Below are 21,750 nucleotides of genomic sequence, written 5' to 3'. Positions count from 1 at the left end.
TCAGTGAGGTCATTGCGATGGCGCTAACCGAAAGAGTAAAATTTCAGTTTCCACACTATAAAAGCGTCCCAGAATCCTCTAGCTTTATAGACGGTATAAACCATTTATACAAAAATATGCAACGCCTATCTTTCATTTAAAAGATTTCGCAGGATGTCGCATAGAGCAGCAGTAAGTCACGAGGACAGCTAAGGCACAAACACTGCTATATATCGACAGTAGAGCATACTGACAGTCAACAGAGACTTTACCTATGTAGACGAGACCCGCGGAGAGATACCACACACCGATATAACCAAGAGATTGCGATAGAATAGTTGGCAGAAAAGCTCCCACTGGACCCGCTATGACCTACATAGAAATCACGTAAAAACTGACAAGAAATATTGTTTTACGGCTTCACCTGACTACTGAAGACGAGACCGTAGTTCGAGGCAAAGTACTTGGACCCAAAAGCCCTAGGTAAGAATTCCATCGTTAGTTCGACTGAAGTCATGAGGAATGTGTGCACTACTACTTGCCTCACTGTAGCCGCAGGGAAAAGAGAAAAGACGCCACCGATGCAGAAGAATAACATGGTGATCCAAGCGAGGAACATTCCCTTTCCGGCTAACGACGTGGCACTGAAAGTCAGAAGTAAAGCCGTCATTAGATTCATCATAACCATTGCTGTGAACTAGATACAGTGTAGCAATAACAAATTTAGAATCAATGAATTTTACTCATACCCTGAAAGAGAATTTATCCGCTAGATAGCTCCATATTATTCGTCCGGAAGCGTTCGAAAGAGACGCAATTGCTCCCGAAATAGCCAAGAACTGATCACTCTTTATAAATCCGAAACCGTATGCCTTGTAGAGAGTCGATACGGTTATGACGCCTTGTCCTGACAGCAGAAACATGATCCATATCAAATAAAAAGTCTTCTGACGAAATAGCTGCTTCGGTTTGAAATTGACCGGATTCGAATTATTGATTTTGATGTCAGAAGATTGCGTTAAAATCAGCTCGGTGTCAGACATTTCCTCATCACTCCCTGGACTTAGAATGGAGTCCGAGTCGAGAGGATTCTCAGACGAAGTTACTGATGTCAGCTGTACACTGTCATTCGATTCTTCCGCCTCGTCATCGGGTTTAGGATCGACTAAGAAGAATGCGCTGATCACTTGAAGAATCGTATAGAGCGCTCCGAGAATAAGAAAACATTGCTTCGTTCTTTTCAGCACTTGGGGATCCTCGAAATATCTAAAAGCATTCGGATGTCATAAAAGCAGAGTATAAACGTCTTAGAGTTGCCTTTCAGTTGCACCATCGTCTCCTACCGGTTTTATACCGTCCGGGTTTATGAAGGCCGTCTGGACCTGATCAAAGATAAATGCGCCCAGACCAAAACCGGCCACAACGCATCCCGCGGCAAAGCCCTTTCTCTTGGGAAGCCACTAAATAAATGCATCAGAAATTAAGAAATACAATTAGAGTACTTTCTACCCGAATTGCACAGGCCATTGGAATGGGATACGCGATCCCCACACCGAAGCCAAACACAAAACCGTATGTAATGAGTAAGAGCCAGAATGATGCTATAGTGAAGTAGCTCAGAGCCACACCCACGCTATAAAAAGAATGCACATAAAATCTGTATTGCACTTGCATATTCACCTCATCGTCAATGATCCGAGGAGTGCTGTGAGCCGCGTGCCCAACTTCAGCTCCAGCTTCCCACCGAAATACATTGAGAGGCCCTGACCCAATATTGCTAGAGCGTAAATCCACGTAGCAGTCTAGATAAAGATAAATAAACTTCCCGTTAGAGAACTCCTCGAGAAGGGCCCCCGATTTCGTACTTCAGCCGTCGTTGACGTCGGGTGACCGTATTTTCGTATGTAAGACACTACATATGGGCTCATGTTCCCTGCATGAGAAGAATGAGAAGCCGAACTGAATGTGCGAATCGTTTTCTCTTTTTCCAACCGAAAGTATACAGCGTTCCCAGGGTCAAATGCATTGTTGCACCGGCTAAAACTACGACAACCGGCGGACACTTGCTATTTCTGTCGTACCGCGGCCAATTCCGCACCGCTTTCAAGAACTTCATTTTCTCTAGCGCACGCTAAAAGAGGTCTTGTCTTACAGGGGGTCTTACAAGGGACTTCTTACAGGCTGTTCGGTCTATTTTGCCCTTCAACGGCCTTGATTGTACGTGTCTTGACTTAGCCCAATTTGGGGCACAGAATAGTTATAATCAATAAGCGACAAATAAAAACTCATTAATTCAAATTCACTCTATCAAAGACGCCGCACTTCTTCCCCTTTCTGCATGATTCTTTATCATAGTTTTTTAATTAATTAGAAGACTCTGTAAGAGTGATCACAACTCCCAACTTGAAATTTATTGACATTGTCGTACGACTCTTTCAATTGAGCATTGGGCTTCAGCAGGTCAATGCTTCTTGATAAGACGTGATTTTATTTACAGAAAAAGCGGTATGTCACAGATGTAACGCAACTTCTAATAGCAAAAAATGGCTGGATTCAGGAAATACGAAAAAATATTTGAAGCATTTCTATTACTTATTTGGCGCGTTGAGTTTGATTGCTAAAGCAGAAAAATTCCAAGTCATCATAGTGCACTAAAAGAACGTATTACAAGGCAGAAGGCGTCAAACAGAGAGACTAAAAAAGGATAGGGAAATTTTAATAAACTCAGCCTAGGCAGAGATAATTAATATATTTTCTCTGCTGTGACTTTGAGGACAGCCGTTCGGCTAGCCATTGACTTTACAGAGTTTTAGACAACGCACACAAAACGAACACGTGTTTAAAACGCATGCGCAGTAGCCTTCCAACACCAGCCTTCTTCGGAGAATCTAAACTTTAAGTTGCCGCTGAAATGAGTAAGCGGCATCCATCTGAACACACTTGCGTTGCTTATATTTACATAGGTTGCCCGACACCTCCGCGAGTTTGGCTAAGAAATGACAAAATGATAGACGTGAACGACGTTGCTTTACTGGATGGCCTGCTTTTGGCGGCAGACGAGATCGCTCAATGCATTTGGCAGATTGATTCTACGTCTTTTAGCCTACTAGGCTGCGAGGTCGGTTACCAGTACGTCGAAGTGGAATCCTTTGCTGGCGTTCCTTGCAAGAGCGGCTATAAGGATGGGCCTTCAGCAGAGGCTCTTTTTGAAAAACCTGCTCGACTTGCAGTCGATCAATACAGCAAAACGGTCTATGTGTGCGACGTTGGCAATGGACGAATACGAAAAGTAGGTCATTTGGTTTTTGTCTTATTAATTAATTCTGAAACGTACGTGGGATCGCTCCTCTCTTAGATTCATGACGGCGTTGTTACGACGTTGGCTGGTGACGTTGACGATGCGCTGAATCCGACGAGCATTCTCGTGAGGGAGGACCGATCGGTTGTGTTTCTTCATATATATCAAGATCTGAGCACTAAAGCGGGTCGAATATACAGGGTATCGCTGGAGGGCAATGTGGCGGTCATTGCCGAATTTTCCTTAGTAAATCGCCGGGACTGGTATGCCGATGGATTAAATCTTTATAACGGTCCTCAAGGTGGCCTCATCTTCTGTGATAACCTTACCGTCAACGAGATACGTGACGGGGCTGTCTCTCCTATTACATCTCCGAGCGACACCTATACGACATCGCCGGTTACAGCAGCAAACTCAACAGCGTCTACATGTTTGGCAAAAGAGAATTATTTAGACAACGTTTGAGTGGGGAAGAGGAAAAAGAATGTGTCTGTTATACAGATGGCGGATACGGCGGCTACTTTGAAGGTTGCTTAAGGCTCGTGAATGATGACGATCATACCGCGTATGCATTCACATATCCTTCATGTATCATTGTTATTGCTCTGAAACCTGATCCGGGCAAAGCTTTTCGTCGCCGTCCCACACCCAATTTTGTCTCAAGTTTTGCTCAGCTACTAGACAATGAAGATTTGGCGTCCCCAGACGACATCGTTTTTGAAGTCGATGCTAAAACAATTCGTACCCCGCGAAATGTGCTTTGTTTGCGAAGCGAGTATTTCCGTCGAATGCTTCTATCCGGTTTTTTCAAGGAGTCTTCAGAAAGAGCCAAACGCTATCCTGTTCCTGATTTTTCCTACGATGCTTTCCGGTCTGTCCTGTTTTATCTTCTCACCGGCACTGTTGACGTTTCGATATGCAAGCCTATTGTGACTGAAGTTTGTCTAGCTGCCGACTATTATCTTGTCAAGGAATTGAAAGATCAATGTCTTGAGTACATGATTCGAGCTGTGACGACCGAATCCGTCTCTGAGTACGCAAAAATTGCCGACTTGATGAAAAGCTCTGCTCTGAAAGAGGCGTGTGTCAAATGCTCTGCTGAGTACTCTTCAGATAAATGAATTCTCGGTTGTGACGGTAATTCAATTGTACTTGTTTGGCACAGACAGCGTAAATTTTGTTCTTGCTGTGTACTGATGAATGCATGATAAGTGTTTCAAAATGATTATTTGTTGGAGAGTAGAGTAAAAGTATGTGTTGTTGAGGTGTTATACCTTTGTCACTAAGTGTGCAAGAAATCTAATCAAAACATTGTGCTGGTATGTTGTGCTTCGACACCTATATTATGCTTCAATTCTTGTAAACGAAGCATGGGAACAGATGGGGAAAACAATAATTTAAGAGATTCGATGAGGGATTCTATCCTCAGAAAATAATAAGGAATTGCTGTGCTCATTGGCACGAGACGGATTGGCTGTTTGACAATAAGGGTACGACCCTTGCTAACCGAATCTTGAGGTCAATTCTCCTTTTATCTAAATCTATGTAATAATAGAATGCTTGTCTAAATCTCCTCCAAAGCCTTTTTGCTTTAGAAGAATCACGATTAATTATTTAATTACGGTAATTAATAAGATAATTTGCATCATTTTATCATTCAAAAACCTTCTCACTTTCGTTTCCTACTGAATTAACAAACGATACACCGATGTGCTCTACAAACGCCGGTATAAAATTCAATCAGCCAATATCGAAGCAAACTTACTATTACCATACTAACTTCTAGCCATTGCCCAACTTCTTTGCAACAGCTAAGACAGATTCACTCATATTCGTCGTAAGAGGAATGCTCAATTTTGAGGTCGTCAGCCCTTCTACTGTCGCCGAAACGACAATTTCTCCAGGAGGAGCAATTTTAGACGACGATGGAATAATTTTCGTGCGTTTGCCGGCATCAGAATCGATTTGAAGAATACGATCGCGATCAGACGTCGCGTAATTTTCCGTCACCTGCACGACGGCTCGCACTAGTCCATGATAAGCACTTCGCCACGTCGCCTTGTTCGGCTCGTGGCAATTCGGATTACCGTTTCCAACGCCGATAATGCGACCGGGGCCGCTAACGATGCGAAACGAGACGTTGTGCGACGACGAAGGGATGGGATTCCCTTGTATATCGACGACGTAGGCGCGAATGAGAGCCGCGTCTTGCCCGTCCAAAACCAGAGTTCGTCCCGTTCCCGTCCAATTGTAAGGAGCGTCGATGGCCATTATAAGCCCCATCGGCCGTCCAACCGTTTCCACGAAGTACTCCGCTACGGATTCGCGCGACGATATCTTGGCGAATGCAGTGAGACTTCCGGGAGCGTAAGTCAAATTATTCCATTCAGCCCAGCCCAGCCACCGGACGTTTTGGACGCCAACTGAGACCCCATTGACAAGTAGCTCAACCATTGGAGCATTGGTGTACGCACGTATCGTGCGCAGAGGCCGCGCCAAATCGGGCTCCCAATCTTGTATAATATAGACAAAAAATCCTCTGGCTGACGTCCACTTATTCCGCATTCCTCCTCGATGATCCACAAGCTGGGGAGAGCGTGCAATCGACGACGTCGTATTCGTCGAATTGTAGAACCACCAAGCCTTGTACCAGAACGCCGACGGCTTTACGAATCCAGCCAAATCAAACGATCCAAACGCGGAGCTGACTTGCGGCCACGCAAACGGTTCGGCATCGCCGTAATAATCGAATAGAGTCCACACCAGCTCCCCGCCGGCAAACGATCGCGACATCTCCCAACCGTTCTGCTCACTGCTACACCCACCGTCAAAACTAGCCAAAATGCAGGAGGACGCATTTGTAACGTCTTCGCCGCGATATGTAGGACATGAGCAGCACTCAGACCCAATAACAGGCTTGTTCGGATAATCCACACGAAAAGAATCGTAGACTTTTCCGTCGCGATGCGACAATCCTTGAACGTCGATCACCTGCGTGAGACCGTTGCCGATGCCACTGTTCATGTTCGCCGCAACCGGTCGATAAGGATCGGCATCGTTCGACGCCTTTTTGAATATCTTCGCGATTTCAGTCTCGGTGGAATCGTTGCCGGCTATACACCCGGCATCGCTGCAAAACGACCAGACCATGACGCTCGGATGGTTGCGATCGCGACGCACCATGTCGCGCTGATTCTCGACCCACGTCGTGCGATTCCCGAACTGGCGATTCTCCACCCAGACGAGAATTCCGAGCCGATCGAACAAGTCGAGTAGAAACGGCGCCGGCGGATTGTGTCCCGTGCGCCACGCGTTTCCGCCGATGCCGCCGAGAGCCTGCACTCGATACAAGTGCACGCGATCAGGAACCGCAACGCCGACGCCGGCGAAATCGTCGCGATTGGAGAAGCCGAGCCACTTCACGGGCTCGTCGTTTAGAAAAAAGCCCTTGTCGGAATCCCAGACAGATCGACGAATTCCGATCGATACGTTGACAATGTCCAAGACGTTTCCGCTTTCGGACGAAATAACTGTTTGCATTTCGTACATGTATGGTCGAGCTAAACTCCACAATTCCGCATTCATCAAATGTACGGATGCGTTGACAAGGACCGAAGTGCTAGGTCCAATGGTCGTCGTACTCAAACTGCGCCCTACCACTTCATCACTCTCGTCATAGAAGCGAAACTCCACGCGAACTGAAGTCGACTCATTGGCATCATTGACAACTTCAACACGGGGTCGAAATACGGCCACATCCGCTAGCATTCCCTCTAAACTGCTACTCTCGTTCCTTTTCCGAGGCTTGACTTCGTCCGGAATTGTCGACGCGCCATAAACGCCGTCGACGGCGACATGCTGACCACTAGTCGCGACGATATAGTTGTGCCGATAGATACCCGCTCCTTCGTACCACGAGCCAGATCCGCCTTCTCCCTCCGCTCGCACTGCAATGACGTTCTCGTTAACTACGCCGTCGCCATAGCGCACGCTACTTATATTATCGAGACGCAGAGAGAAGCTCGTATATCCCGAGTCGTGATAGAGCTGCAGGTCGCCATTGATCCATATAGTGCTCGCGCGAAAGACGCCTTCGAAGTAGATCCATATGGATTTCCCCTGCCATTCCCCTGGTAAGTTGAAGTGCTTTCGATACCACGTGACATTTACGGGCAAATAGGCGTGGTTTTTGTCCCCGTCTCGCATGTATGCGCCTCCAATGAGCGCGTCGTGCGGAGCGTCGACCACCGCCCACGCAGAATCATCGTATGCTCGGCATTCCGTTGCGTTTGTCGCTGTGCAATCACATGTGAGTCCTTTGCATTGGATTCCGGTTGGTTTTCTTGGAAAGGCGTTCGGCGGGCATTCAGCGTTGGACGGATCGCCTAGGTGAAATCGCCAAGCGAAGTCGAAGTTTATTCGCTCTCTAGGAGCGCTAGCGAGCAAGAGACTGGCTCCAAAATGACAGCAGAGAAAGACAACTGCGCGGATTGGGTGGAGGGAAGCCATGAACCCCCGATTAACTTCGGGTTCTTGACGCCATCAGGGATTTTACCGCGCGCTAAAAAGCGTGCTAAAAAAGATTTTTTAGTTCAACGTCTGCCTCCTCTGTTGTTACAAATCTTGACTTAGCGATATTCCTCTATTGCATCGAGGCCACGCGTATTGAGGCACAAAATCCAATTACACGGCAAATTAAAGTCAATTATGACTACACTTCTTCACTGCTCTAAAAAAGCGTCTTCAAGTTTGTCAGGATGTTCATCAGTCTTACCCAAATCGACATCCTAAAGACAATTCGTACTTGATCCTTAGCTCATAGACTGATGATAGCAAAAAAGTTATTAGGTGGCTGCACAGACTCAGTAGACTGAACAGAACAATTCCGATGAAGAAAAATGTATCAAAGAACGTAGTATAGAGCTCAATAGAGGAAAACCAACAGAGAGCCTACAAAAAACACGTGTTTTACGACGCATGCGTAGTTGCCTTCCCACAGCATACTGCCACTTCGGCAGGAATATACTCGTCCCTGAAATGAGTGGTAAACGGCGTCTATCTGAATATTCTTGCATTTCTTCATTTATTTACTTGTAGATGTGCCGACACCACCGCGAGTTTGGCTAAAAAATGACAAGATGAAAGACGTGAGCAACGTTGCTTTACTTGATGGCCTGCATTTGGCGGCAGACACGTTCTCCAAATGCATTTGGCAAATTGACTCTACGTCTTATAGCCTACTGGGCTGCGAGGTCGGTGACCAGTACGTCGAAGTGGAATCCTTTGCTGGCGTTGCTTGCAAGAGCGGCTATAAGGATGGACCTTCCGCAGAGGCTCTCTTTGAAAATCCTGCTCGACTTGCAGTCGATCAATACGGCAAAACAGTCTATGTGTGCGACGTTGGAAATGGACGAATACGAAAAGTAGGTTGTTTGCTCTCTAAAACGTGGGATAATCCCTCTCTTAGATTCATGACGGCGTGGTTACGACGTTCACCGGTGACGTTGACAATGTGCTGAATCCGCGGAGCATTCTTGTGAGGGAGGACCGATCTGTGGTTTTTCTTGACATACTTCAAGAGCAGAGCATACAGGGTATCGCTAGAGGGCAATGTGACAGTCATTGCCAAAGTTTCCCTAGCAATTGGCCGGGACTGGGGTGCCAAAGAGGCATATCTTTATAACGGTCCCCAAGGTGGCCTCATCTTATGTGATTACTTTACTGTCAACGAGATACGTGACGGGGCTGTGTTTCGTATTAAACGTCTGCCGAGTGACAGCAGGGTAATCTCCGGTTACAGCAGCAAACTCAACAGCATCTACATTTTTGGCAAAAGAGAGTTATTTAGACAACGTTTGAGTGGGAACGACGAATATGAATGTGTCTGTTATACAGAAGGCGCATTCAGCGGCTACTTTGAAGATCTCTATCGTCTCGTGAATAATGACGATCACACCGTGTATTCATTCTTCGATCCTAGTCAATATATGATTCCATGTATAATTATCATTGCTCTCAAACCGGATCCCTGCAAAGCTTTTCGTCGCCGCCCGACAGCCAATTTTGTCTCAAGTTATGCTCAGTTACTTGACAATAAAGATTTGACATCCCCAGACGACATCATTTTTGAAGTCGATGCTAAAACAATTCGCGTCCCGCGAGTTGTGCTTTGTTTGCAAAGCGAGTTCTTCCGTCGGATGCTCCGATCCGGCTTTTCAAGGAGTCTACAGAAGGAGCCAAACGCTATCCTGTTTCTGATTTTTCCTACGATGCTTTCCGATCTGTGCTGTTTTATCTTCTCACCGGCAGTGTTGACGTTATGATGTGCAAGCCTATTGTGACTGAAGTTTGTCTCGCTGCCGACTATTATCTTGTCACGGACTTGAGAGATCAATGTCTCGAGTACATGATTCAAGCCGTGACGACCGAATCTGTCTCTGAGTACGCAAAAATTGCCGATTTGATGAAAAGCGCTGCTCTGAAAAAGGCATGTGTCAAATGCTCTGCTGAGAACTCTTCAGATAAATGAATTCTCGGTTGTGACGTCAATTAATTAAATTGTACTTGTTTGGCGCAGACAGCGTAAATTTTGTTCTTGCTGTGTACTGATGAATGCATGCTATTTGTTTCAAATGATTATTCGTTGGAGAGTAGAGTAACAGTATGTGTTGTTGTGGTGTTATACAAGTAATTGTGCAAGAAGTCTTATTAAACCGAGTCATTGTGCTTGTACGGTACGTCATGCTTCTACAAGTATTACGCTTCAATTCTGGTAAAAGGAGCGTGGGAATAGATAGAAAAATAATTAATCAAGAGATTTGATGAGGGATGCTATCTTCAGAAAATAATAAGGATAGCTAGGCTCATTGGCACGTTCGAGAATAAAGGCACGACCCTTGGTAACCGACTCTTGACAGATAGGTCAATTATCCTTTTTATTCACATTTACTGTATGCATGCTCTTCCTAAATCATCTTCCAAAGCCGTTGGGCTACCTAGCATACTCACGATTAATTAATTAATTACGGTAATTAATTAATAAGATCATTTGCATCATTTTCCCATTAAAAACCTTTCCGCTTACGTTTCCTTGCTTCAACACTGGATTAACAAACGATACACTCGGTACAACAGGTACAGCAAACCCAGTAATGCCGTGCTCTACAAACGCCAGCATAAAATTCAATCAGCCAATAAGCAAAACTTACTATTACCGTACTAACTTCAAGCCATTACCCAACTTTTTTGCAACAGCTAAGACAGATTCCTTCATATCCGTCGTAAGAGGAATGCTCAATTTTGAGGTCGACAGGCCTTCTACTGTCGTCGAAACGACAATTTCTCTAGGAGGAGCAATTTTTGAAGACGATGGAATGATTTTCGCACGTTTACCGACATCAGAATCGATTTGAAGAATACGACCGCGATCAGGCATCGCGTAATTTTCCGTGACCTGTGAGATCCATATAGTGCTCGCGCAAAAGACGCCTTCAAAGTAAATCCATCTTGATTTCCCCTGCCAGTCCCCAGGTAAGTTGAAGTGCTTTCGATACTACGTGACATTTACGGGCAAATAGGCGTGCTTTTTTTTCCCTTCGGCGATGTGCGGAGCGTCGACCACCGCCCACGCAGAATCATCGTACGCTCGGCATTCCCTCGCCCTTGTCGCTGTGCGATCACATGTGAGTCCTTTGCATTGGATTCCGGTTAGGTTTTTTGGAAAGATGTTCGGCGGGCATTTAGCGTTGGACGGATCGCCTAGGTGAAATCGCCAAGCGAAGTCGAAGTTTATTCGCTCTCGAGGAGCGCTAGCGAGCAAGGGACTGGCTCCAAATGACAGCAGAGAAAGACAACTGCGCGGATTGGGAGGAGGGAAGCCATGAACCCCGATTACCTTCGGGTTCGTGACGCCATAGATGGTGACATGTATTTATAGGGATCATACCGCGCGCTAAAAGGCGCGCTAAAAGTAGAAGTTCAACGCAAATTAAAATCAATAATTAATCAACCGTTATCAACAAAAGACACCTACACTTATTGACTTTTCTAAAAAAGCGTCTTCAAGTTTGTAAGGGTGCTCACTAGTCTGCTTTTCCCAAATCGACAATTACTTCGCTATTTACTGAGAAAAGTAGCGTGCGCATTCACGTGACAGAAAATTCATTAACCAATACAAAACATCAAAAAGGACAAAGCAAAAGAGGACAAGCGATGCTTCACAAGCAAAAAGAGTCACGAAAGTTTGACAAGAAATTTAGGATACTGTTGCTACTTTGGGCGCACTTTCATTTCAGTGAACTTCAGCGAATAATGATGCCCTTTCCAAGCGTACCAATTAACGCCATCCGCATACGATTTGTGAGCTCCTTCGTAATAGAATCCGTTTAAATTTGAAGAATGACAGTCATCATACCACCAAGCACCCTTAAACGTTTCAGCACAATTACCACTCCAAGTGTCCTGGTCCTTATCCTTTGTGCTGAACTTCATCCCACTAAGATTCGAAAAAGAGTCACCAGCATCACCTGAATATGACAAAACTTTAAGAGCATATCCTGTTGCTTCATTTTCAACTTCGAAAGTTTTATATTCAGCATAGCTACTGTTGCCATCAAAATCTGACATGTCAAATCGAAGCGTTTGTGGCGACTCTTTTGTCAGCCTACTAATTTTGTCCAAACCTAGCCAGAACTCTTTGTTGAAATCGCCAAACCCATTATTGTAGTCAATCCAATCTCGAACGAAGTCGACAGACCCGTCTTCTCGTCTTTGAAAGACGACCCAACCCCCACCAGCCGTTTCCATATCACAGTACACTTCAAAAGGTCCGTAACCGTCATCTGGATCAATAGTGTACACGCCACTTTCAGTAAAGCCTTGGTCGAGAGTCTCTTTGCACGTACGCAGAGGATCGCGTTCAGATGTCCCAGTAGCAGTTGCATTGGTGTTTTCCAAAATTCGCTGAAGAATGTCTTCTATGACAGTGAGACGATTCTTCACATCGGCGCAACAACCAATAGGCTCAGCGGCGTCGCTACAGCGTGATCCACCGTGGTTGTTGACATTGACAGTAACGGTTACACCGTCAGCAGTGCTGTTATTGCAGTCAGAAACGCTTTCCCGTCTCGCTATAGGCTCTGATGCAACCCAGCTAGCAGTGGCCAGGCAGAAACAAAAGAAGATAGACAGCTGCACCATTCTTGCACCGACTTGGCGGGACTGCTTGTACTGAAGAAAACGCTTGCTTATATATACGTGCAGCAGTACAGGATGTCCGTACCTTAGCCGGAGGTATATAAAGCAAGACAAACAAAAATATTCCGTACAATACGCACGTCGTAACAACGTTTTCCTCCTTCTAAGGATGCATAGGTAGCAGAGTGGTCAAACCATGCATAGCTATTGTCAAACAACTCCATATATAGTCAATTGATAGAGCTGACGTTTCATTCTCAAATTGACCCGGTGTGCAGTGCAACTCCAGCTCCGGCAGCGGCTCGGGTTCCGTTGTGTATATAAATCTTTGACCCGCCCAACTGACCGCGAGAAAGAATCCGTCCAGCTCTTTTTTTGCCAAGCGCGGACGCCGCAAGTGAAAAAAGAAACAACTCATGGAAAAGGCACACAGCCAATGGGGTGGACAATGAACATCGTTGAAGAGTTCCTTAGACAAACCACGTACGGCCCAAACGGAGTCAATGACGATGCGCCTTGTGTTCCTTGACGACAGTGGGCCCGCTGAAAGCCATGTCAAAAAAAGCTGCTTGTTGGTTTTTTCAAGTGTCATGTGTCCGATGGCGACGATATCCCTCATGCAGGCTGACGAGACGATCGATTCCTAGCTCTAGCGCACGTTCGATTGCGAGTACGTGGCTTTTTTCGCCGTTAATTGATGCTCGCACTGACGCATTCGGTATTCGCTTGGCGGCTTCCTAAACAGGAAAAGCCGTCTCTACGATAGACTGATTCCGTTCAGAGATAGCAGAAAACCCGGTGATCATAAAGGTACGACAATCGTTTCTAAAACGGCAATCCTGATTAGAGCTGTTGAAAGCGGAGAGCGCGCAAGAAACCAAGACTCGCGAGCGTTGCGTGCGCACACACAGGTAACACGTGACAGACAATTTATTATGTTCGAAACAACTTCGGAAAAAAGACAATCCGTATCACTTAATTAAAGGGGTCACTCCGGACGCATCTTTATTTCAGTAAACTTTAGCGAATAATAATACCCTTACCAGTTCGGGCTGGCCATGCCAGTACAGACTAGACAACAGTTTATCTAAAAAACGATTCCATACAATAATCTTCTACAATTCAAATATACACCGCAATGTCAGACACAGGACAAGGCAATTTGACAACTGTCCGCCAGCTTCTTACTGCTCCTCCCCTAGCTTTGCTCTGATCTGTGCTTTGATGGATGCACAGAAGAACCAATCGTGAACTTCTGCTAGCTTATCTCCTGGCGAAGCAGGCCAGACTATCTTGCCATTCAGATGCTTGGGATAATGTCGCTTCGTAGCGCTGCTTGAAGACCAATCAAAATCTATAATACGAATTTCACCTTTTTCGCTGACGAGAATATTTGATGGACGAAAATCCCCGTGCACGTGCTTGTTCGCGTGAAGAACATTCAGAGCACGCTGCAGATTCGATATGACGTTTCCAGCCGGAATCTTATCATCGCAATTCAGCCAATTGTTCAGAGTGGACCACTCGACCATCTCCATCACGACATAGCGCGTCGGGCGACCGAAATCTATCGATCCTTCATGAAGATATTGTGGAGCCAAGTTAGCTGATGCCATTGATTTATGTACATCGCCGCCATACTGACCATCGTGGCCTGCAGAAAGCATACACTATGAGTATAAAATACCGTAAACCAGAGCAACTACTTACCAAAAACAAATTTGATAGCAAATTCTCTATCCGTGTGCGACGATATTTCGCATTCGAACGCTCTTCCCGAAACGTCTAGAGGCGTAGAACAAGATAAACCTTCATAAAGGCTGTCGCTCAGACGAAAGCTAAAGATTTTTCAATTTAAAAAGTATGGTACAGTGTAGCCTCTTCGATTTTCAAACCTGTCAGGAGCAAAGTCTGGGTGGTGGATAAGGGGCATTTGATAGTCATGCTTTTTCCATTCTTCGACCAATTGTAACACTCCTCCGCGAAGGCGTTGAAGGAATGTTATGATATCTGCATTGCTCCTTTTACTCTCCAGCGGTTTGGCGACGAATGCTATTTCGGACTGAAGGGTGTTCCCGTTGAAAGTAATAAAACCGTGCATGGTGACTCGCTTTGGCTCCACCTCGAGAGCAAGACACGGAAAACTTCCGGATCGTACTCGCGGGTGCTCTTTTCGCAATATTTCATAGTGCCTAATAGAAAAACTCATTCTGTCCCCGTGACATCAATCACTTTCTCACCTTTGGAGCTCATACAGACCAGAGTCACTTGCCTCAGTCCCGGTGTTTCTTTCCATCAAGAGAACTGGATAAAGGGTTCCGTTGACATCAAGAAGAAGTGCACTGTCAGTTCTTGCATCCACTCTTCTTCCATCCCCTCTTGTTCGACGTATGCCAAACTGGGGCTCAATCATCAGTGGTGATGATTGAAACAAGCCGTTAAGGCAGGCGGAAAAAAAAGCGCTGTGCCCATCTTCTCGTGACCAAGCGCCGTCCTTGAACTTTTTCACAAGATCGTCTGTAATTCGTTCAAACGTATCTTTTTCTCCTGCGCCGATTCGCTGAAAAAGCTTGTAAAAAATTGAAGCATCTAATTGATTTTCTTCTGCATTCAAGATCTTCTTCCTTATTGCAGGATCATTAGCAACTTCAGATCCGCTGTACGTCTATAAAAAAGAGATTCGCAGCTTTATGCTTCCTATAATCACTTTATATACCTTGTAATCAGCTTTCTTTTTTGACTATAGAAATATAAGAATAAAAAAATCACACATGATCCCTTAGTTTACCTTCTTCGGTGGTGGTTCGGCACTTGCACTAGATTCCGGACGGGAATCCGAAGACGCGGAGGATAGAGACATTTCGGGAGAGAAATGCCTTTCCATGTTGACGTAATGACATGGCAGCTCTAAAAAAATCAATCATGTTAGACCGATTACTAGAAAAGAGCTAGTGCCCGTACAATTACCCTCAAAAACTGAGACCAATTGCGACACAGCAAATTTCGCTGAAGGCTTGCTTGTTACCACGCAAAAGTAATAGCCAGCGATGGATTGAGATCGGTTCAAAACCAAATCAGAATAGTGGGATTTCGAAATAGGACTTTGGATGGTACTGCTTTTAGCGGGTCGAAAGTACCACTGGTACGTCACGTCTGTTTCGCTAGCGCAGCAAGATAATCGAAAACCACGATATCGCGGTAACGCAGTAAGGCACGGTTCGACGGTGATCCGTGGTGGGACCTGATCGACAGGAGCCTCCGTCATTCCTAAACAGCGGATAACAATGCGAGAAGACGGACGCGCGTGTGAGAACCTACTATACGCGGTACGCATGGAGAGGGTTGCGCCGGTTTGCAGATGCAAGCTAGGTATCTAGAGCGCGTTAACTAAGCCGGGTTTACGCATCTATGACGCAACAAATTTTGAACAGCGCAAACAGCAACCAGCTAGACTAGTCTGAGGCCCTGGTCTGGGAGTCAGGGGGCCATGCAGACCTCTTCGCTCGGGGATATCTGCAGCGAAGAGGTCTGGCCCCAGACTAGACTACAGCTAGAGTGCTAGACTACGACGTTGCGTCGCATCTGTCCGTTTCGAACTTTAGATCGGAATGTCGCTTTCCCGCGTCACTAAAGGTCAGCGATCTGAAAGGAACGCAAAGCTGGAATTGATATCGAGCTCGTGCCGAGCTTAATTAATTAATCTCTTCGATCAAGATGATCAATTCGATCGTTCGCTAAGACAGCAAAGCGGTATATGTGGCAATGGACGAATACGAAAAGTAAGTCATTTGTTTTTGCTTTCAAAATCGTGACGGTGTGGTACGACGTTGGCTGGTGACGTTGACAATGTGCTGAATCCGGGAAGCATTCTTGCAAGGGAGGACCGATCTGTGGTGTTTCTTGATAGAGATCAAGATCACAGCATTATACAGGGTATCGCTAGAGGGCAATGTGACAGTCATTGCCAAATTTTCCTAGGAATTGTTCGGGGCTGGTATGCCGATAAGGTAAATCTTTATAACGGTCTCCATTCCTAATCCCCAGCCCCCGATCGGTCGCACTTGGCCGGCCGTCCTCTTCTCTTCGAGCTTTCCACCATAGATTCAAATCTATGTCTCCACTGAGCAGTAAAGAAGCCTGGAATTCAGCTGAACCAGACTCCATTGCTCTCCTAGAGCTCTCCCAGTGCTGAACCAAAAAGAAAAAAGTTTAAAGAAAATCAAGGCGCGTTACTCATCAGCGACAGGTTGGTCTTGGCCGGTCTTGGCAGCCTATACGTTAGGAAAGTAATACTTATCTCTCCCACTCTGACTACAGCTCCACAGGCAACAGTCTTAATTAAGACTAAAGAATAATCTACCACTAAAAGTTAAAATAACAAAAAAGACATTAGATGTTTTTTGGCACAACAGTTGCGTAATTAAATTAATAGTTTACCTGCAAGTTGGATCCTTTTCAAGTTCAATCTGGCATCGAGACAAAAGATCTTCGACTAAATGGCAAAACTGCATTGAAACGGAGTCAAACAAAGAGAAAGTAGTACGTTTTCTTAATTGAGGATGAGTAGGAGGAAGACGTGACTTGTGGCTTAGATCTCTAATCGATTTCACAAGAAACCTCTGAGCTTCTCCCAATTTCTTTGCCTTCATCAGGCAGCCACATAAACCTTTTACCCCTTCAAGAACGGTAAATTCAAGAAATCGCACTAAAGCCATCTTTCGTTCTATTACTATCCGCTATCAGGGAATAGTCCGGATGCGGTGACTTCCACAGCATCTCAACCTGCTCCCTCAAACACGGCACCGCTTCAGTAAAGCGCCCCGTGTAGAAGTATGCGAGAGCGAGACCATTTAGACCTGCATACAAACAAATAAATAAGATAACTAGCAGAAAGACTACGTCCACGCTCTACTTGCATTTGGCACGCATGCTTGTATGAATATTAGAAGCATTTCTGCAAACTGCAACCGACTCTTCATAATAGGGAATGGCACCATCAAGTCTCTTAGCGCTAATCAAAGCGTCTCCAAGACCAAAAAGACCTGAAGGAAGTAGGAATAAAATGTACGGTCACAATAAAATAGAAAAAAAATCGAGCTTACAGTGTGCAAGCTCTGAGGAACGATCGCACGAGTAAGGATTCGACTTGATCAACGCCAAGCCTTTCTGGAAATACGGCAACGCTTCCTCGGCCTTCTTCATTGTCACCAAGCAATAGCCGTGACAATAAAAATCTAAAAAGGGACAATGCAAATCGAGCAATATCTATAGAATGTGACAAACAAGCAGGCAATTCAGGATGATCAGGAGTGCAGCATTCCTTGGCCATGGAAAGCGACAACGTTGAGTTTTTCAATCCCTCTTTCCACTGACCCAATTCCATGTAACAATAGCTCAATCGTCGCAGAGCTAAAATAATTATGTTACTGTACTAAGTTAGAGTGCTATAGTAAAAGAAACCTAGTGCTATGGAGAGATGACCTCGAGGAAACAGTCGCTGCCTTAACTTTAACGATTTTACAAAGAAAGGCAATGCCTCGCTTGCTTTATTATGATAGTTTATGAAACAATCACCGATCTCAATTAGGACTGCAAAAGAAGATTGACTTGATAGCAGTGGAAGTTAGGTAAATTACTTACGGAGAGTGTATTTGTAGTCAGAACAGCTGACAGATTCGTGAAGAGTCAAGCCCCTTTTTAAAGATTCGAGTTGCTTTCCGTGTTCCGACTGGTCTTCAAATGCACGAGCTTGAATTTGATACACTGAAAATATATAGAGAGTTGTAAGGACAAGGCAACTAGAGGATGTCTAAACACCGTTTGAAAAATCTCCAGGTATTTCGGTCACGTCAGAAAACGACGATATTACTTGCGAAATTATTCCCAATGCCTCTTGGGAGCGGCCCTGCGATCGATAAACTTCAGCGAGTCTCACTGCAACTAAACGTCGAAAAAGTCAGCATTTAGTCGGTTTTATCTTCCACTCGATTTGACTTACTGCGCCATTCGCGCGTCATATCTCGCTCATCAAGCAATTCTTTCAAACTCCGTCCACGCAGCGCCAAGATGAGATAGCGCTCGCACTCCTTAGAAGCGCCTACGTTGCCATACGCCGTCGCCAGAGAAAAGTAGTCTAAAAAAATATTCGAGTTCTGTCACAGTAAATCGACATACAGATAGCATACTATCGGACAACTTGGTCTCTCTCACAGACAAGGGCAGAAGAGAATCGCCCTTTAGCTTTTCGGCGTAGATTTTTCGCAGCCCGATTGTCGCGTTAAAGTCGTGGTAGAGCGTCGCCATTGTAACTCCGTAATCAATCATTGTAATCCGTCCAGCGCCGAGCATACCAACCGACAGCATGTGACCGGCGACGGCATAAGCGTGAGGACAAAGAGAAGACACAGAATCGTCAGCAAGACGCAAAGGCAGCAGCCTTGGCGAGGGCAGCTGCGTAAACAGAGAACATTCCGCAGAAGTGATAACTTCTTTGAGTTTCGAATTGTCCTTCAAACGTTCTACGACACTTCCTTGTATTAGGCTGTGCACGCTGTATCTCACAACGAAATCGTTTCCGACACTTTGACTGATGAGGGAATGTTCGCATAGTGCTCTTATGCCTGCAGCAATGCGAAAATCTCCGAATTCGACGTCGGCGGGTAGAATCGCGTTAGCAACGATGTCCTGAGGTATTTCTTGGCCGTTCAGCACGGAGCAGACGCTGAGGATTGCGTAGCCGTCCTTCGAGTAGCATTCGACGTCATCCAAGTCGAGTTCCCACGTCAAGAAAGCGTACGTGCGCTTCTGCAATTTCGTCAGGGCTCTCGAGACGCTCTGCCTATCGACGTCATTCAAGCCAGGAAAATCCGAAAGTGCGGCGACGCTCAGCTGCCCCGGACGCGTCACTCCCGCTTGCAAAAAGCACCGTTTGAGATGAGAAAGACGAAAATACTGCAGAAATTTGTCCAAATCGAGCGCGGCGGCGTCGAGAACACTCGTCGCCGCGCGAAGTTTCTCCCAGTACCTTTGAAACGACAGCCGATGTCGTTTAATAAAGGTGCCGGCGTGGGCGATAGCGATGGGTAAGCCTTCGATGGGCGGCTCCAAAGCCAGGCGTCTAGCGTACTCTGAATCGATTGAATCGTCAACGGGACGGCGTCCGAATCCCGCCCAGCTACGAAGGGCAGTCACGGCGTTTTCTCCGTCTAGCGGTTCTAAGCTCAAGCATTTCACTTGGTCGTGATCTTCCAATTCCTCCAACGGACTCCTTGTCGTAATGAGAACGTGACAGGGAGCCGTTGGACCCGGCAGATAGTCCTTCACGAGATCGTACTCGTCCGCGCCGTAGATCAAAACTAAGACGCGGCCAATGCTTTGAAGCAAGGAGAAATAAAGAGAAATTCGTTGAGACGATTTCTCAAAATTGACGAATTCTTTCTCGCCAGCACGTCGCATCTGCGGAAAATAGCCTGTAAGGCGTAGTCAAAAAGGCGAGCGATTCGTACGTTATCTCTAAGAGACGCTTCCATGCAGGCGAAGGATTCCGCGTTGAAGTGATGAATCTCTCGAACGTAAGCGTCGGCGTAACGAAAAGCGAAACTGTACGCAAGACTAGTCTTGCCAACGCCGCCAACGCCACGCAGGATCTGAGAAACGATAAAGCTCTACTTCGTCGCCATAGACACGGGGGGACAGCCTTACGAGAATTTTCCGTTCGCAGATAGCGCTCACTCGAGCACTGCTTGGATGGTCGTCCCAAAAGAAGTTCTCAATTTGACGCATTTCCTGCTCCCTTCCGCGCAGAAGGGGATGGTCAATAACAAAAGGCGGCAAGACTTGGAAATAGAAAGAATTAGAGGAATTATTTCCTACGCTTCACTATACCCTTGCGAGATACTTCGGTGACATCCAATTTCCTTCGCGCTTTGGTTTCTTCTAGTAATTTAGTCATGCTTTCAATCGTCGTATTGCCCTCCCTTTGGTAGTATTTATATATCATGCACCAAGCTTTGTATTTGACGTCCAATGTGTGATTGGTCTGATCGATGTCGTCCAATTCCATTTTTGAAAATCCGAGGCAGGCTCCCAATTCTTTCCAGTACTCGCCAATTTGCTCAAACGCGAATTTATACAAACGATATTCCAAGTTCTCCACTTAGCAAATAAACGTCAAAATAGTGTCGAATGAAAACGTCTAATCAAACCTTTTACGTCTAGTTTCTGTTGAACAGTTTCATTATCATCCCCTACAAAATCAGGTGTCAGTAGGGCACCTCCTACAGCGAGATGTTCACGTGAGTAAGCCCGCTCGCAAATAAGACACAAAATAATAAAATCGTAATCTAGAACACACAAACAGCTATTACTTTGGGTTTTCTGCGTGACTTCTGCCAATTTTTCTGAAGCAATGGCTTCTATTTCAACTAAAAGTAATTTATTGTGATCATCCCTGATAATATCAGAGTACGTGCGGTGTGCCTATTTATACTTGCAGTAAGATTTTCTAGTAATGAACAAGAATTGATGAGGAAAGCGGAGCAAGAATCGGTCTAGCTTCTAGTCAAAGAAATTAAAAGCTCGTGTGCGGTCATACTTTGATCTGCTTTGGCGCGCAGTGACGCAGAGAAATTGGCAGCCAGAGAATAAATCTCAACCAACTTCTCAACATTTTGTTTGCAATCAAGGAGAGTTGCCTGAAGCAAACTGTGACATTCCTCTGACGTCAAATTAGGCAAAGACGAAAGATACTCTGCAAAAGAAAAGAAGCGAATGACTAATTTAATAGCTTATGGCTTAATATCCGCTACAGAGAGGTCTCTGCACACTACCTGGATCTACAAAATAGTGGAACCGTTTTGCATCTTCGTAAGCCAGATCAAGCTCGTCGCTGCCTGAAAATAAGCTTACGTTAATTAAATTCAAGTCACAAAAGCAGAAAAAATTGTTCGATTACTTGCAAAACATAACTCTGCTATTTCAGAGGACAAGGACCGAATAGTCAGTCTAAAAATAGCAAATTCCTCCGAGCGCGATTCGTTTCGAAACGAAAGCGTGTGGTAAAACTGATTCAACATCTTCAGACCGAGTTCGGTGCAAAGTGGAACGCTGGAACTACTGGTCGGCTCCAGCGATTCTCGAAACCGGGCGAAGCACGCTATTCCGCAGTCTTCGAGAGTTCGGCTAAGACAAAAGACGTCCAGACATTTGTGAAAGCTCCTTTTTGTCCACAATCGGTGAGCGAAGCACTGCAGATGCTTCTGTTCTGCAGACAAGACGTT

At 45.5% G+C, this 21,750-nt stretch overlaps 4 protein-coding genes, 1 long non-coding RNA gene and 1 pseudogene across 7 annotated transcripts; all 6 read right to left on the bottom strand.

The window, feature by feature from the left end:
- LOC136195045 (L-lactate transporter-like) lies at positions 1 to 2,098 on the bottom strand. The gene is made up of 10 exons (XM_065984312.1): positions 1,972 to 2,098; positions 1,845 to 1,912; positions 1,660 to 1,781; positions 1,489 to 1,612; positions 1,297 to 1,439; positions 729 to 1,245; positions 522 to 676; positions 404 to 458; positions 252 to 351; positions 1 to 188 (listed from the first exon to the last, which is right to left on the bottom strand). Exons 1-10 carry the CDS (start codon positions 2,093 to 2,095, stop codon positions 133 to 135), a joined length of 1,464 nt encoding a protein of 487 aa, XP_065840384.1. The 5' UTR covers positions 2,096 to 2,098; the 3' UTR covers positions 1 to 132.
- A 2,861-nt stretch (positions 2,099 to 4,959) lies between these two features.
- Positions 4,960 to 7,824, bottom strand: LOC136195029 (beta-galactosidase BoGH2A-like). Its single transcript, XM_065984297.1, has 2 exons — positions 7,448 to 7,824; positions 4,960 to 7,396 (listed from the first exon to the last, which is right to left on the bottom strand). The coding sequence occupies exons 1-2, from the start codon at positions 7,784 to 7,786 to the stop codon at positions 5,060 to 5,062; spliced, it is 2,676 nt and encodes an 891-aa protein (XP_065840369.1). The 5' UTR covers positions 7,787 to 7,824; the 3' UTR covers positions 4,960 to 5,059.
- A 2,359-nt stretch (positions 7,825 to 10,183) lies between these two features.
- LOC136194542 (uncharacterized) lies at positions 10,184 to 11,150 on the bottom strand. Its single transcript, XR_010671665.1, has 3 exons — positions 10,845 to 11,150; positions 10,492 to 10,793; positions 10,184 to 10,438 (listed from the first exon to the last, which is right to left on the bottom strand). It is a non-coding gene; the product is annotated as an uncharacterized lncRNA (long non-coding RNA).
- Positions 11,151 to 11,436: 286 nt separating this feature from the next.
- On the bottom strand, positions 11,437 to 12,482 carry LOC136194398 (ficolin-2 pseudogene; annotated as a pseudogene).
- A 1,018-nt stretch (positions 12,483 to 13,500) lies between these two features.
- LOC136194495 (uncharacterized) lies at positions 13,501 to 15,843 on the bottom strand. Of its 2 annotated transcripts, none has more exons than XM_065983634.1 (8): positions 15,791 to 15,843; positions 15,440 to 15,739; positions 15,261 to 15,379; positions 15,189 to 15,212; positions 14,713 to 15,137; positions 14,368 to 14,664; positions 14,183 to 14,310; positions 13,501 to 14,126 (listed from the first exon to the last, which is right to left on the bottom strand). In XM_065983634.1, the coding sequence occupies exons 1-8, from the start codon at positions 15,804 to 15,806 to the stop codon at positions 13,657 to 13,659; spliced, it is 1,779 nt and encodes a 592-aa protein (XP_065839706.1). In that variant the 5' UTR covers positions 15,807 to 15,843; the 3' UTR covers positions 13,501 to 13,656. The 2 variants fall into 2 exon arrangements, with proteins under 2 accessions (XP_065839706.1, XP_065839707.1); XM_065983635.1 differs by having other exon boundaries at positions 15,189 to 15,203.
- A 338-nt stretch (positions 15,844 to 16,181) lies between these two features.
- Positions 16,182 to 21,748, bottom strand: LOC136194580 (uncharacterized). 2 transcript variants are annotated; one of them, XM_065983764.1, is made up of 20 exons: positions 21,426 to 21,748; positions 21,301 to 21,363; positions 21,066 to 21,221; positions 20,839 to 20,895; positions 20,677 to 20,718; positions 20,357 to 20,626; positions 20,174 to 20,307; positions 19,978 to 20,118; positions 18,658 to 19,927; positions 18,471 to 18,605; positions 18,290 to 18,412; positions 18,113 to 18,235; positions 17,933 to 18,061; positions 17,756 to 17,881; positions 17,575 to 17,706; positions 17,389 to 17,514; positions 17,203 to 17,328; positions 17,016 to 17,147; positions 16,910 to 16,964; positions 16,182 to 16,834 (listed from the first exon to the last, which is right to left on the bottom strand). In XM_065983764.1, exons 1-20 carry the CDS (start codon positions 21,544 to 21,546, stop codon positions 16,807 to 16,809), a joined length of 3,489 nt encoding a protein of 1,162 aa, XP_065839836.1. In that variant the 5' UTR covers positions 21,547 to 21,748; the 3' UTR covers positions 16,182 to 16,806. The 2 variants fall into 2 exon arrangements, with proteins under 2 accessions (XP_065839836.1, XP_065839837.1); XM_065983765.1 differs by having other exon boundaries at positions 16,182 to 16,828.
- Positions 21,749 to 21,750: the final 2 nt, after the last annotated feature.

Source organism: Oscarella lobularis, chromosome 13, assembly GCF_947507565.1.
Source record: "Oscarella lobularis chromosome 13, ooOscLobu1.1, whole genome shotgun sequence".
Classification (NCBI taxonomy): domain Eukaryota; kingdom Metazoa; phylum Porifera; class Homoscleromorpha; order Homosclerophorida; family Oscarellidae; genus Oscarella; species Oscarella lobularis.
Note: the sequence above shows the minus strand (reverse complement) of the source record. Positions and strands in the feature narration are given on the sequence as shown.